The 15,284-nt window shown below is 43.3% G+C and overlaps 1 protein-coding gene across 1 annotated transcript in view; it reads left to right on the top strand.

The window, feature by feature from the left end:
• Positions 1 to 773: 773 nt before the first annotated feature.
• Positions 774 to 15,284, top strand: part of LOC133380516 (chondroitin sulfate proteoglycan 4-like) — a 47,494-nt gene continuing 32,983 nt past the window's right edge. Inside the window, exons 1-3 of the mRNA XM_061617917.1 lie at positions 774 to 906; positions 6,704 to 6,867; positions 11,419 to 14,976. Coding sequence (XP_061473901.1) covers positions 834 to 906; positions 6,704 to 6,867; positions 11,419 to 14,976 — 3,795 coding nt within the window. The 5' untranslated portion in view covers positions 774 to 833. The remainder of the gene's footprint in view (positions 907 to 6,703; positions 6,868 to 11,418; positions 14,977 to 15,284) is intronic.

The raw sequence follows: 15,284 nt of genomic DNA, 5'->3' as shown, positions 1-15,284 counted from the left end.
GCCCTGCACCCAGCAGAACCTCTGGGCCAGGCGGGACGCAGTGTGATCTCGTAGGGTACACCCTCCCCTTTCCTGGAGTATATGATTTGTCCTGGCCCAGAGCAGTTTTTTGGGCGTGTACCCCCAGTTACTTATTTTTTCCTGTATGTTTTTGTCTGCTTTGGTTTTGGATAGATGGCCTCCCATGTGCCCTGCGTCCAGCAGAAGCTCTGGGCCGGACGGGACGCACTGGCATCTCGTAGGGGACACCCTCCCCTTTCCTGGGGTATATGATTTGTCGTGGCCCAGAGCAGTTTTGGGGGCGTGTACCCCCAGTTACTTATTTTTTATGATTTTATGACATCATTATGTATTTATGATAATATCAGAATCCTGATGATTTTGATTGTATAAATTTATTGTCAGTCTTAACGGGAAGAGTCTCCTGATTACAGCGATATATCATACAGGGTACCCCATTATATATTTTGGGGTTCAGGGGCATGTTAAATTTGGGTTGACGTTGCTGTAGCTGTCAATTTTTCTTCTTTGTTAGTGATTGAACTTTCACGCAAACAAGGAACTGGGAACTGGGAACCAACTTCAGCGTCGTGTCCAGGAGGGTAGCCAACTTGTTCTGAAAAAAGACTGGATGAAGAGCACCGGCTTGCGTGGCCCAAAGGCCCGCCTGCCCTCCCTCCTTCCTCGCCCGTCTGTGTAACCTGACCTGAGCAACAAGCACGCTAGCAGCAGTAGCTGTCGGCGGGCGGAGCTCCCCTTCCTTGGCACTGCAAGCGGTCTGTGCTCCCCGGGGCCTCCCGTTGTCGGTCCCCTTTCCCCGGAGAGCGGGCGGCATGGCCCAGGGCTGGGGTTCAGGCAGCGCCCTGCTGCTGCTGCTGCTCGCCATTAGCCGAGAGGCGCTTGCAGGTAGGGCAAGAATTCCCGCTGCCTTTGCTTGGTGGTGGTGGTGGTGTGGCTACACCCCTCCCAACCCTTCTCCTGCCGTCGCAAAACGACTAGAGACAGGGAGGGTAGGTGGGTGCGCGGGCGGATCTGGGCGCCGCTGCTTCTCCAGGCTTGTGGTGAAGAGGCTGCGCCTACATGTGTGGGCTCGCTTGCTCCGCTCCTCCCTTTGCTTCCAGCTCTTCGCTCCAACCGTGCCTTTCCGTCTGTCCCTGCGAGGGATTGGCCGGTCCCGATTGCAGTTTGCAAGAATGCAACGCATGGCGTGGCTTGGCGCTGGCGGCTGCGACTCGTGCCAGCTGTAGCCTGGTAGCAGACTCTTGAAGCAGGAAACAAACGAAATTATAGTTTGGAGACTTTTTTTGGTGGCGCGCGAGCCAGGTGTAGTAGGAAGAAACTGGGCAACCACGCTTGTAATGAAAGCTAAAAAAAGAAGCAACAGCAACTCTTCCGAGATTTTCAGTTTAACAACAAAACAAAATCTCCCCCCCCCCCGGGGGAGAATCTAATAAGCAGTAGCTGCAGTCCAGCTTTATAGTGTTTTTGATGCCAATGGCTTGCAAAACCTTTTACTAAACTTGGATTGTGTACTTGGATAATTTCTTAAAACACACACACACACTTCATCTGTAAACCTAGCCCTTAATCTTGGGTATTTAGGAGCAGGTTCAGTGGTGGGAGAGATGCACTCTGCACATGTTCAGAAGCAATATATTGCTTCACATGCTCAAGGACTAATTTTTTGGCTATTTAGGTAACTACTTTTTGGAGAAAAATCCTGCTAGAACCTGCAGTCCTGCGTACAGGTATCTGAAAATGAACTCAATAGGACTTATAAGTGGACTGTTTAAAGTTCCTGCTATAGCTCCTAGGTTGGATCACTGCTGAGAAGTTGTCTGTGAAGCCAAACAGTAGACCTGGGTGGCAAGTGCCCTGTTTTTTTAGCTCATAGTTATTTTAAAAAAGACAACCAAGCATGATACTTGAATTTTGGCAGCAGTGGTATACCATTAAATGACTGTCACCTTTTTTTACGTGCCAATGTGTTCCTCAGTCTGTAAACATTTTCCTACCCCTGCTTTATAGAGTGAGTGCTGATGTCCTCATGAAAAAAAAGGTGGAAAGTTGACATAAGTTTCTCCTGCATCAAACTGTGTCTGATTCCCCCCCTCCCGTCAATGTCCTTTTATTAGACAAACTGTGTTGGCAAGTATTTTGAGTTCCACAGATTTCTGCCTGATGGGGAACTTTGTGGACCTTGCAGGCTTACTTACCTTGCCAGCATAGTTCATCCAATAAAACCCCCCATCATTTGGAGCAATCTGAGAACTGTGAAATTACTTCAGAGTAATCTTCAACAGGATGACATCAGACTGAAGGCAAGGGCTGTGTTTGAAGTGATTTGTGGACTTCTCCATTTCAGGAAAAGAAGGGGCAAGATCAGGGTTCTGAATAATTAGGTTCTAAATTAAATCATGATAGGCCTTACACTATTCTAGATGAAGCTCAGGCTGTTTGCCTGTAGATGACAGAAGATTTGTTGCCACGTTAAACATGAGCTGTAGAATGTAAGTTAGTATTTAGGCTGCATTCGTACATTGAAATCATAAGTCATTAAAAGCCTTTAGAAGCAGACCAAAGCCATTAAAATCAATGGTAGCTTTTTTCATTGACTATAATACGGGTTTTGGATTGCATGCTTTGGACACGATTCAGAGGTACGTGCCTGTAGGACACTGAAGATATTTTCAGCATTTCCCTATCAGCAGCTTCCTCCACTGTTCCTCAAAATAAACCTCCAATCTGTTTTTAAACTGCCCATTAAAAAGAGCATTCTGGATTTCTGGTAGCTGCTGATGGGAAAACTGACTTTAGTAAATGTTCAAAATCCCCCCCCCCATTTTTTGGTGAATTGATACCTTGATACGTCTCTTCACAGAGCTTGTTCATGTCATGCAGGGCTGGAGAACCTTTTTACCTCCAAGGGCTGCATTCCCTTCTGGGAAACCTTTCTGGGACCACATGCCAACGGTGGGTGGGAGCAGAGGAAAAAAACTGGTGAGAGCTCATGTAACTGTTGCCTTTGTACGATAGGCTAGTTTCTGTACACACTCACACAGCCCCCTCTATCCAGGGAAGCAAGAGTTTAAGGACACATTCTAACCTGGCAAAATTACTCATGGAGGGCTGGTGAGGGATGTGGCCTGGGGTGACAGGTGTGGCTAGAGAGGATGTGTGGCCTGGAGAGAGCCCTGTTTGCTTCCTGGGCCTAAGGTTTCACACGCCTGTTGTAATGATAATCCATGGTTTATTGTTACATCTGAATGTAGCCAATGTGACTAAGAGTTTGTGGACTAAGGGCACAGTGTTAGTCCCACTATATTTAGTGGGGCTTAATCTAAGATAAGTATGCATAGGATTGTAGCCTGTGGCTGCATAGTTTGTTTTAATGCTAACATGTTACAACATAAATATTACAAGGTTAGAATGTACTGGGCTTTTTTGAGATTTGTGTTTCACTCTTAGCAGTTTCCCATGGTTAAAATGCGATTTCCTTCCTTCATTGCTTGCTTTTTTGGCAAATGTACTTGACATATTGAGGTTAGGACAGTGTATTTAATCTTTTAGAGGAATGAACTTATTAAATGGAGTTTATTTTCTTTATTTAACAAGATTTATATTCCGCTTCATCAACAAAAAACCTTCTAAGCAGTTTATTATCCATTCCTTGAAGATGTTATTAAAAATGTTGAAACATGTTTTTTGAAAGGATGATGATGATTATAACACTTGATTTTTGCCTAGCAAATTTAAGCATAAGGGTCCAATCCTAACTGTGGGAAGCCAGCGTAATTTATGCCAGTTTAAGTTAAGCCAATGTAATGTAACCCTTCTCCCCCATTCAGGAATGAGGCTACAGCCAGCTGAGCTGTCCCAAGCTTGGCAGACGGAAAACAAGCCTTTCAAACAGAGTTTGATTTACACCATTCTTTTTGCCAGTGTAACTTCTGCTGTGTTGCCATGTCACATGACTAAATTGAATGGATTTAGGATCCAGCACTAGTCCCTCCCTGTCCAGTCCCTCCACCACCACATCCCTTTGGGGGACCTATGCCGGCTTTGGTTGAACTCTGGCTGAGCCAGAACTTATCTCCAGCTGAGCCAGGGTATTGGACTTACATCGGCGTAGACCCAGCTCAGCTGGAATCTACCAGATCCTAACTCGCTCATCGTGGCAGATCTTGGATTTGGATAGCTCCCTAACTTTGTGTTACTGTTCATTAGAATAAACAGTGACATTTGCAGTCCTGTGAACACTTGCTGGGGATTAAGTTCTATTGAACTCACTGGAGCTTACTTTTGGATAGATATTCCCAGGATTGGGCTGTAAAAATGTCATTTGAGTATTTAAAATTTTTTGGTTCTGCTTTGCTGCTGTTTGCATTTTGCTAGAGTGATGCCTGAAGTCCAATTTGGGCATGCTGGAGCACCAGGCAGGTAAACTTGCGGCAGCTTGGATTGTGGTGCCCTTGCAGGGTTAAGAGTGCCTTTCATCTCTCCAAGCCCAGCCAACAGCACTGGAGTTGCGATACTACAGATCTCTCAGAACTGACCTCTTCATCTACAGACCACACAACACTGAAATGAAATATCATTTCACCTCTTCTTTGTGTGGGTTTTTCATTGTGTACATAAGAATGTAGCTTCCCTGCAAGGAGAGTACACATAACATCGTAACAGATGGGTCTGTTGCAGCAGAAACAACAAAGAGGCTTCCTCTGGCACCTCACAGCCTAACATGGGCCAGGCGCACATCAGATGCGCATAAATACACATCAGGGCCATTTTCAGCCTTTGGTATAGTACCCTTCTAAACAACATCTAAACAGTCTTCGGTATAGTACCCTTCTCCTTTGTGGGCTTATCCAGGCTTATCCAGCAGCAACATTATTCTGATAGATCAGCCTTTGTCAACCTGGTGCTCTCCAGATGATTTGGACTGCACGTCCCCGTCATTCAGACAGCACAGCAATGCCAAGTGAGGCTGATGGGAGTTGTAGTCCAAACCATATGGAGGGCACTAGGTTGGCAAAGGCTGTACTAAATGGTGGGCAACCACCATTTATATTTCCCTCAATGCCATTGACATTTATTCGCTGGAGGGAAAAATAGCTGCAGGTGGTGAGTAAGCTCTATAGAAGCATTAATTACTGTTATGGTAGCGTTTTGGAAATTTGTGAATGACTTCCATTTACGATGTACTCACTAGCGGGTTTTATTATCCTAGTTGCTGCTGTTCTGCAAAGAAAATGTGCTCAGAGCTACTAGGTACAGCTGCATTATTAACCATTCTCCTAACAAATAGTTTATTTCATATTGTTCATAGTAACATACTGACTACAGTAGGGCCCCGCTTTACGGCGCTTCGCTTTACAGCGCTTCGCTTTACGGCGTTTCGCTAATGCAGCGGTCTCAGTTAGACGCAATTAGACTAAAGTCCCACTCATACGGCGCTTGTTCCACTTTTACGGTGGTTTTCGCTTTACAGCAGGGGTCCGGAACGTAACCTGCCATATGAGTGGGGCCTTACTGTACATCTCTGCTCAATATATATATAATTTGAGCCTTGAATACAGCATTCTATAGACTCTGGTCCTGCAGCTTTGTTTAATCAGCAGTATGTTTATGTGAATTACATTCTTTGCGTGTCATTTGTTCCTTTTTTTTAACTAAGTATGACGATCCTTCCTCCCCATTGAGTGAAAGTTGTGTATGAGCAGCATCAGATTACATTTGTGTACAAGGGTGGTTTGCAGAAAAGCACTTTTGTGAGAGCTATTAAATGAGTAGACTAATTGAGGCATGAGTATTTAGGAGTTGATCTTTCACAACGTACTTGTAACCTCCAGTGTTTTCCATGAGAGAGCATGAAATTGCACAGAAAAAATGGTTGTAAAGCACTTTGCACATGATAAAAGTAAATTGCTGCCCATATTTTAAAAGTGTTGTATTTCAAGACCTATCTGCTTGTCTTTTGGATAGCAGCAGATGAGGAAATGAGATAGATGAGTGTTTATTCTGTGTGTTTTTTCTGATATTTGACCCAAGCCTTTGGTTGGTTGATAAATAAATTTCATTTTTTTTAAAAAAGAGACCATGATACATTAATACTATATATATTTGACTAAAAGAAGAAACAGCTTCTTTCCTTTTAGCTCATGTAATCAGATGTAAGTGTGACCAAGCTGATTCTTTCTTGTTGGTCTAAGCACAACATAGCAGTAGAGATTAAACCATTATGTCCCAGTTCAGATGTAATGGGAAACTGTGGTTTAATAAACCCTAGAAGACTTGCATTACCATGTACTAGAGAAGGGGAAGAGGGAACATAGGGGCACAACCCTTGTTCTTGTTCCAATAAACCATGCATTATTGGACAAAAATCTGAACTAGGCCTTACGTTCAGTTTACTAGTACATCCTGCTTCAGAAGTCACAGAAGGAATATTGCTGCCAGTGAATACAGCAAAGAGCACGTAAACAAGAGTCTTCAGCAATGTATCTTGATTTCAAAGGCCCAGTTTGCATGTCATGGTAAATCATATTTCTGTGAAACATGATGATCTCACCTGCTTTGCCACTCTATGTTCATGCTGAAGAAGCAAACCAGAGATCCCTGGCTTAGATTAGCCATAATATAAACAAGATTAGCCATAATATAAGCAAGCAAACAATAATCTCCTCTGATCTTTGCTTTTTAGTATCATTTTACGGCAAAAGCTATGTGCATTTAAATTTTGCTGAATCCTCCACGACAACATTCCTGAAATTACGTTTTCAAACAAGCAGACCAGATGGATTGCTTTTTCTTGCTGAAGGAAAAGATGTTTATTTTTTAGTGGAATTACATTCTGGAAATGTGCAGGTAAGATTATACACATACGGAGGTGCCTTATTTGAGTTGGACCATTTGCCTATCCAGCTTAGCACAGCTTATTCTGACTGCAGGAAAGGTCACCAAGAACAAAAATACACAAACTAGCACTGGTAAAACTCAAGATTATATGATCTTTCCATTTTCTTTTTATTTTATTTCTTTGTTTTGGTTATGGCAGGGGCTCTCCAAGGTCTCAGGGAGGAACATTCTCCAGCAAGGCCACCAGGAGTGGCTGGTGTGGTGGAGCAGTGCTGTAACCATCCTGATGCTGGCATTGCTGCCTCTTATTGGATGGTTTAGAGGCAAAGCAGGGTGGCAGCATGGTTGCAGCTGCATGGGTGCCCCAGAGAGATTGCCAGATTGGCTCTGCTGGTGTCTCTGCAGCCCTACCTTGTCACCGCTCTGCCTCACCCCTATACCATCCATGTAAGCAGCAGTGCTGCCAGTGTTGGGAGTCTGGCTCCATGGCACTGCCACACCACACTTGCCACTCCTGAAGGCCACTGAGATCCTCTTTAACTGGAGATGCAAGAGATTAGACCTGAGACCTCGAGCAAGGGAAGCGTGAGCCCTGGGCTCTTCACATTAGTGGTGCAGGCTCTATCATTCTGTAGTTAAAACAAGAAGACCAGGTTCTATGATGTATTTATATTTCAGTGTAATATTATTAACCTACAAAAGACTGCTTGTACCCTGCTGAATACACATGAGCATTGGATATGCAAAGAAACAGGTGGCCTGTCTGCAGTCTTCCTTCCCACGTGGATAAACTTGTCACCTTCCTTTTCGTTATGAAACAAAATGCAGTTTCAAACCATAAGCCATCTAATTTTTATAGGTTGTGTTCTTCCAGAATAACAGTGTCATTGCATGGTACAGAATGCTTTGAAAGTGGTTGGAACTACAGTCATTCACATCACGAGGCAATGACCTTCATGGTGTTGGTCCCATCTAATGAAATAACCAGATCACATGACTGGCTTGTGGGATGGTGCTGGTTGAATGACTGCAAGTGTTTGGGGGGAAATGTAGACACTTAATTTTATTATTAAGTTATATGGCACCACCAATTTTTCAGAGTTTACAGAGCCATAGTACATAATAGGTCCTGACTCAAAGGTGTTTAAATTAATGTTGTTATTATTTTTTAAATGGTAACAGAAAAGAAAATTGAAAGATAAAATAACTGAGTTTTACCAGTGCTAATTTATATAGTTAATATGACAAGGATAAAGAGCCATGCACATGACTGGCACTATATTAATAAATGCATAAATAATAAAGAAAGTACAGTTTAAATTGCAGTTAAGTGATGAGCGCTAAGATTGCATCATGCACTTAAAACACTTATTGATTGATCTGAAATATTTATAGCCCACCTATTAAAGTACTCAAGGCAGCTTATTTCCTTTCTGATACTAGTCTGGTTCAGACGCAGTGCTAAAGTATAGTTTAGTGCAGAGGTAGGCATCTTTTATTATTTATTTATTATTTATTTTAACGACATGAGGTGTGCATGGGTCCCAAGATTTGCCTTGTATCTATCTGGGCTTTTTTAAAAAATCTGATCTCTTTTTTTTAGTTGCTTTGATGTGTGATTTAGGTTCTGATCCACTGTGTGTAAAATGAAGTTCTGTGTTCCCCATTCACTCTTTCTGGGAATTCTAAAATTGGCTCTGACTATTTTCCCTTTTGGCAGAAGTGGATGAAAGTGGCAGGCACAGGAGTCCCTCAAGGGTGGATTAAGCCTGCCAAATTACAGGCAGGTACTACCAGGGATTTGGGGGCAAAGCACCTTTAAAGTTTGGTTTTTAAAAACAAAGCAAAAATCCATTACTTTTGTTTGTCTCTAGCATTTTTAAAAACATTAACAGCTTTACATTGGCTGCCTTACCTTTCCAGTGCTTGTTGGTCTTCTCCAATAGGCATTAGAAGATGGGATTGTCCAGTCTACTGCCTGCGGAGTGCTGAAGAGCTCCAGAGGATTTTATTTCAAGTAGAACAGCTGATTTTAAAAAAAAAGTTAAAGGAAGCTTTTAACTTTTTAAAAATCGCCTGCTGCTCTGCTTTAACAAAAATAATAGCAAAAAAACCCCATCCAGAACTCTTCAGTGCTCCACAGACAGCATTCTAAGACAGCCTTATTTCTTGCAAAGGCCATGGACCTGAGAACCATAGAAATGTAGAAAAATATAGGGATATAGTTTACAGAAAAGAAGAGTTAACCAACAACAGTGTGATATAGGGCTTTGCAGGAGCTCTGATATAACTCAGGGCACTTTGTTGACATCACAGTTTGACTCCGGAGACGGGGGCAGGGAATCACACCAAACAGGGCTGTTGCCAGGCATGACTGGGCCCTTGGGCACTAGCCTGCCCCAGGCCCACAGCACTATACCCAACCCTCCCATGCAGGCAGCACAGAGCTAATAAACCTGCCTGCACATCCCACCTACATCTCCCATCTCTGTAAATGATTTGGGCACTGTATGTGCATGCCTGCCATCAACCAAGATGGTGGCAGGGGCTCTGCCACCATCTTGGTTGATATGAGGCATGTGCATGCAGCACACACATTATTCACAGGGAAGGGAGAGATTGGTGGGGCTGACTATGTTGGGGTGTGTGCAGGGTCAGCAGCCGATGCTGCCACTGATCACAGAATGGGAGCGCTACCCTCTCATCCTGAGGAGGGGCCCCTCTGGCCTGCAGTGGCCCTTGGCCAGGGCCCAACCTGGCTGCCCTCTGACACCAGCCCTGACACCAAATCACTCTGATTAGCCTTATTATTAAAACAGAACAACAAAACTGTTGAATCCATGTGCAATAAGTCAAATAAACACAGACTGAAAGAGGCCAAAACCAGCATTGGGCACATGACCCAGTCATTCTAACCCAACTACCAGCCTCATATATTAATCTCGTAAGATCATTCTTTTAAAAGTGTTTTTAGAAGTTGTTTAAAAAAGGTCAGTGATGGGACTTGCCTGACTTCCTCCAAAATTAAATGTCATAAATGGGGGCCCACCACACAAAAGATCCTGTTCCAATCAGCTTTTACTAGTGGGCATCTCAACAGGATGTCTGATATAGAACCTTTTTGTCCCCAAGGGCCAGATGTAGTGGTATATGGGCGTCACATGCCGGTGGGCATGGATGGCAGTAGACAGAGCCAGGGGCGTCACAACCGGGGTGCGGAGGGTGCGGCCTGCACCCGGGTGTCACCATGAGGGGGGTGACACCCAAAGCCGCCCTGCGCCGTTGCCCGGCAAGGCTGCTCCAAGTCCTCCTCGGAGGTGGGCAGGCAGGCGAGACCGGAAGCAGCATCGGCGGGGCGAGGGAGGCGCGCCGGTGTTCCCAGGCCTTCTCCGGCTGGGTGCCCTTCCGGCACGCGCCCTCCCAGGGGCATGGATGGGGTGGCTGGCCTCGAGTGCGTGCGCACGCAAACTCAGCCACCTCGTCCATGCCCCTGGGAGGGTGTGCACCAGAGGTCTGCACCCCCCCGCACTCCCGCTAGTGATGCCGCTGGACAGAGCCTGTGCTGGTAGACAGACCCTGGGTTGACACACTCATTCAGTCATTCACACACACTCATGGGATGGACACTTGTCAGAAGGAGAGCCTTCTTCACTGTCCTCACCATCACAGTCATGCAAAACAGTTGTTCGGTGGGCTGAGGGAATATGATTTACATGGGTAGGACAGCATACAGGGCTGACTTTCAACACCGGGTGCCCTAAACATCAAAATCATGCTCCCCTAATCCCAACAAACAGCTGTTTGATGTGAAGGGCAGTGCAAGGGAAGGCAGCAAAATTTGGCAGCAGGAGGGATTTGGCAGCATGGATGGTTTGTGTACCTATGTGGACCACTAGGGCTGCCTGTTGCACATGGGTTACCCACATGTAGTTGAGCATTACAACAAAAAGTTGGAGCAAATCTCAGGCTCACATACCCCTCCTCTCTTCTCCTTGGCACACAAAAAGAGGGGACTAAAAACTTTACTTTTCATTTTTGAGTAAACCGTAGTTCCACATTATGTTTGAACTAAGAAAGTGATGTTTATTTTAACTGTGGCTAGTTGATAAACCAGCTTGTTTGAACTAACCACAGTTAAAGTGGTTTATTCAGAATGGAACCATAGAAACTTTTACTCTCCTCCCTTCACATGCAAAGGAGGAGAGTGGAGTGGGGATGCACAAACCAAAGACTCACAGCGCCGCCTTCTTGTACTGCTAAACATTACATCAGAACTAGGTATGTGTTTCCCTATTTGTACTCAGTTTATGTAAAATTCTGCAGAGTTTGTGTTTTAGACTTTGTTGCAAATATGTTGGTTGTGTGTTTGGGGGGGGATGATTTCATGCATTCAATTAATTTAGGCTGCAGCCTTAATCCTACCTACCTAGTAGTAAGACCCATTGAATCCTATTGGACTTACTTCTGAGTAGACATGGTTAGAATTGCCATTAATTATCTTGTAATTAATTCATTTCCTGACTCATTTGGATGATTAAAACTGTACCCTTTTTTTTGCAGGTGAGAATCAATCTTGGGGTAGGGGAACAAATCCTCCATTCCCAGGGAAGCCCCCAGCTGAACGATTTAATGTGGCATCTTATAGAAGTCCATCGTGAAAGAGATAGTGTTACACTCATTATTGACAAAAGCTATCAAGCTACTACAAAAGTGCCAGGTGTTCTGTTTGAACTAAACTTCCAGCATGGCCTCTATGTTGGCGGGAGTGGTGGCCTTGATGTCCCTTATCTTGACGGTACACAAACCAACTTCCGAGGATGTATTGATGATGTGATATTTAACAAGCATGACATCCTAACGTCTCTGAGACCATCTCCTAGGTTTAAAAATGTTCATGAAGTGTCACTGAGCTGCAGTGATGAATTTTTTGCAGGAGAAGAGGAACCTATTAGTTTCTTTAGCTCCAAGTCGTATGTTTCTTTTCCCCTTTGGAATATCGAGAGTGAAGGAGTCTTGGAGTATAAAATGCAAACCACAGCTCAGAAAGGCTTGCTGCAGTACAGTTCTGGTCCAACGGGAGACTTTGTGGCAATGGAAATTGAAAATGGTCTCATTAAAGCTTACATTGGAAAGGGTAAGAACAGGTTTCAGCTTTCTTCCCTTAGCACAGTCAGTGATAACCAGTGGCACTCTGTCAAACTGAAAATCTCTGCAGAACATATTGAGCTCATGCTAGGAAAAGAAACAGTGAAAAAACAACTGCCCTCACACACTAAGCTTCCTATTCTCAAGGGGGCTTTTTATGTAGGTGGAGTAAATGATGCCACCCGGGCTGAAGTAGTGAAGCTAGGGTTAACCTCAATTTCTGGAAGATATGCTCAAGGAGGATCATTCAGAGGCTGCTTGAGAGATTTGAAAATTAACTTAGAAAGGAAATCCTTGAAAGATGTTCTTGTGACTAAGGATATTTCAGCGGGATGCAAAACTGAGAGTGCCTTTAGTACAAATCCTCTTGGAGCACCTGGGAAGCAACCTGTTGGAACAGCAGCTGCTGGTACTGTAGCCTCCAAACTCCCTGGGAAAGAGAGTCAGGACCACTTTCTAGTTTTAAACAACTTGATTGTTCCAGAAGGTGGGCAAGCAGCTCTTGAATCTAAGCACATCAAAGTCAATGTTGAATTCAAGAAATTGGGAATTCGGCAGTCACAAATTGTTTTTAAAATTAAAGACCAGCCATCCCATGGCCGTTTGAGGTTGGATGTTGAACCAGAGCACGAAGAGTCCACATTTACTATGCTAGATTTGTGGCAAGGCAGAGTCCTGTATGTCCACGATGGCTCTGAGGAAAGCTATGATTATTTCACTTTCTCTGTTTCTACAAGCAGTAAAAAAGAAATGCCTCTATATCTGCAAGGAAGCAAGAAATACATGTTCACCATTACGGTAAGACCAATAAATGATGCTCCAGAACTCACACTTCCAAATGGAAACTTGTTTCTTCTGTTGGAACACTCCAAGAAATGCCTGAGTATAGATTCAGTAAATGTTTCAGACAGTGATACAAGTGCTGGAGATCTCAGTATTACAGTGCTTGGAAATTTGAATGCAGATGCTGGATTTTTAGAAAATTCCAAGATTCCTGGAAAGGCTATTACTGTCTTTTCTTACAAAGACTTACAAAATGGCAATGTTTTCTTTGTGCACACTGGAGTGAAGAACTCCAGGATTGTTCTGCGAGCAAGTGATAGCGAAAAAGTGAGCAACACGGTTGTGTTGCGTGTTGTGGCTGTTCCCTTAGAGTACAAATTGGTCAACAACACAGGAGCAGATATGCTACAAGGCAGTGCAGCTTTGATCAGACTCAGCAATTTGGCCGTTGAAACAAATGCCTTCCAACAAGAGCTGGAGATACGATATGACATCACAGAGCCACCTCTCTATGGAGAAATTCAGAGGTGGCAAGCTGGTAGAGAATGGAAAGAAACAAACACTTTTTCTCAACGCTCCATTGAACGTGGACGTGTGAGATATGCTTCTACCTTCAAAGAAATTCAGCAAGATAATGCCCTTGAATACTTTAAGTTTAAAGTTAGCATTAGCAGCAAAAGATCTGAAGAGTTTCTGTTCTCTATCATGGTGAAATGGTTGAGGTACAATTTGCTGAGACATGTGCCATTAGTAATTGACATATCAAAGAAGGTGTACCTTAGCTCAGATCATCTTCTCGCTGTGATAGCACAAGTAGAAGTTCCAGCAAATGAATTTTATTACCAGTTGCTGTCCTTGCCTGAGAAAGGAAACATTCTGCTTAACAACATACCTCTGCAAATAAATTCAACCTTCAGCCAGCAGGATATTTCTGATTATAAAGTAGAATATCAGTTAATCAAGAGGTCCCATGAGGAAACTCAGGACTCATTTCAGTTCTTAATTTCTACAAAATATGTGGTATCAAATATCTATGATTTCAAAATCAGCATTAAAACAGACCCACAAAGCATTCTTCTGACAAACAACGGCCTCACTGTTACTGAGGGTGAAGGGAAGCTCATAACAAAATTGGAATTATTTGCACAAACCGTTGACAATAAGACCTTCCAATATAAAGTTACAAAGAGTCCCCGTCATGGAAAGTTAATGCTTATTAATTTTTCAGATTCACAGGAAAGTAACAATAATCTTAGTAGTTTCACAAATCAGGATATTATTGGCAAACGTCTTATGTATGTACATGATGACTCAGAGACACAGTATGATGAAATTCATATCACCACAACTGCCACAGAATCTGGGGAATGGATGAGCAGGGACACAGAAATGGAACCCGCTTTATCAGCAGAGATCAAATTTAACATTTCTGTCCAGCTGAAAAACGATGAGAAACCAAGGCGTGTGGTAGATGAGGTATTTCACGTTGTTAAGAGTGGAAGAAAACTGTTGACCTTAGCTGATCTTTGTTACCATGACCCTGACACTGATTTTGATGATAAGCAGTTATTGTATACCCGGCGGGGCATTCCTAATGGAGATTTGGTTCTTGTCAATGAAACGTCTCATAGGCTGTATCAGTTCAAGCAAGAAGACCTGGCACAAAAGCAAGTCCTGTTTATGCACCATGGAGCAGCCTATGGTCGCTTTGTACTGTTTGTAACTGATGGGAAGCACTATACATCGTCACTCCTAGAAGTAAGTGCTTCAGACCCTTACGTCCGTCTAGCAAACAACACAGGGTTATTGATCCAGAAAGGAAGAGAGGGAACGATCACCACGGCTAACTTGAGTGCTACCACGAACCAAGATATTAGAAGTGATCATGAAATTACATTTGAGATATCTTTATCTCCAAAGTATGGACAGGTCTTGGTAAATAATTTAGTAGCGGGCACTTTCACTCAGCATGATCTCAACACAGGGCATGTGACTTATAGGCATGATGATAGTAACAATTTGGTTGACACATTTGACTTTACAGTTTATGCTAAAGCTATCCAGCTGGATGCTGAAGTGAATGTTCGTATATTCTTGGAAAGTCATCAGCGCCCACCAGCGATTGTACAGAACAGCAATCTTTTGGTTGAGGAAGGGAAGCCAGTTAAAATCACGACAAGAAATTTGCTGGTAAGCCGGAGTTGTCTCACAATTTTCAACAATATGTTTTGAACATGCTTTCTTTTGTTTACTATGGGTCTAATATAACCAAAGCTAAATGTTTTAAAATCTCACTGGTTTCAGTGGAAGATTAAGTGTACATATTCAAAACTCTTCCACTAAAATTATTAGGACTTTTTAAGTGCTTTGTTTTGTCAGGAACTCAAGCATTTTTTCTCCAGTTCTCCAGTATAGCAGTTTTAAATGACTGTGAACAGAAGAGGTTAAGAATAAGGAAATAACATTCTATAAACCTCATAGAGTGGAATACTGAATTC

This window comes from Rhineura floridana, chromosome 1, assembly GCF_030035675.1.
Source record: "Rhineura floridana isolate rRhiFlo1 chromosome 1, rRhiFlo1.hap2, whole genome shotgun sequence".
NCBI lineage: Eukaryota > Metazoa > Chordata > Lepidosauria > Squamata > Rhineuridae > Rhineura > Rhineura floridana.
The sequence above is the reverse complement of the archived record's forward strand: the minus strand, read 5'-3'. Positions and strand labels throughout refer to the sequence as shown.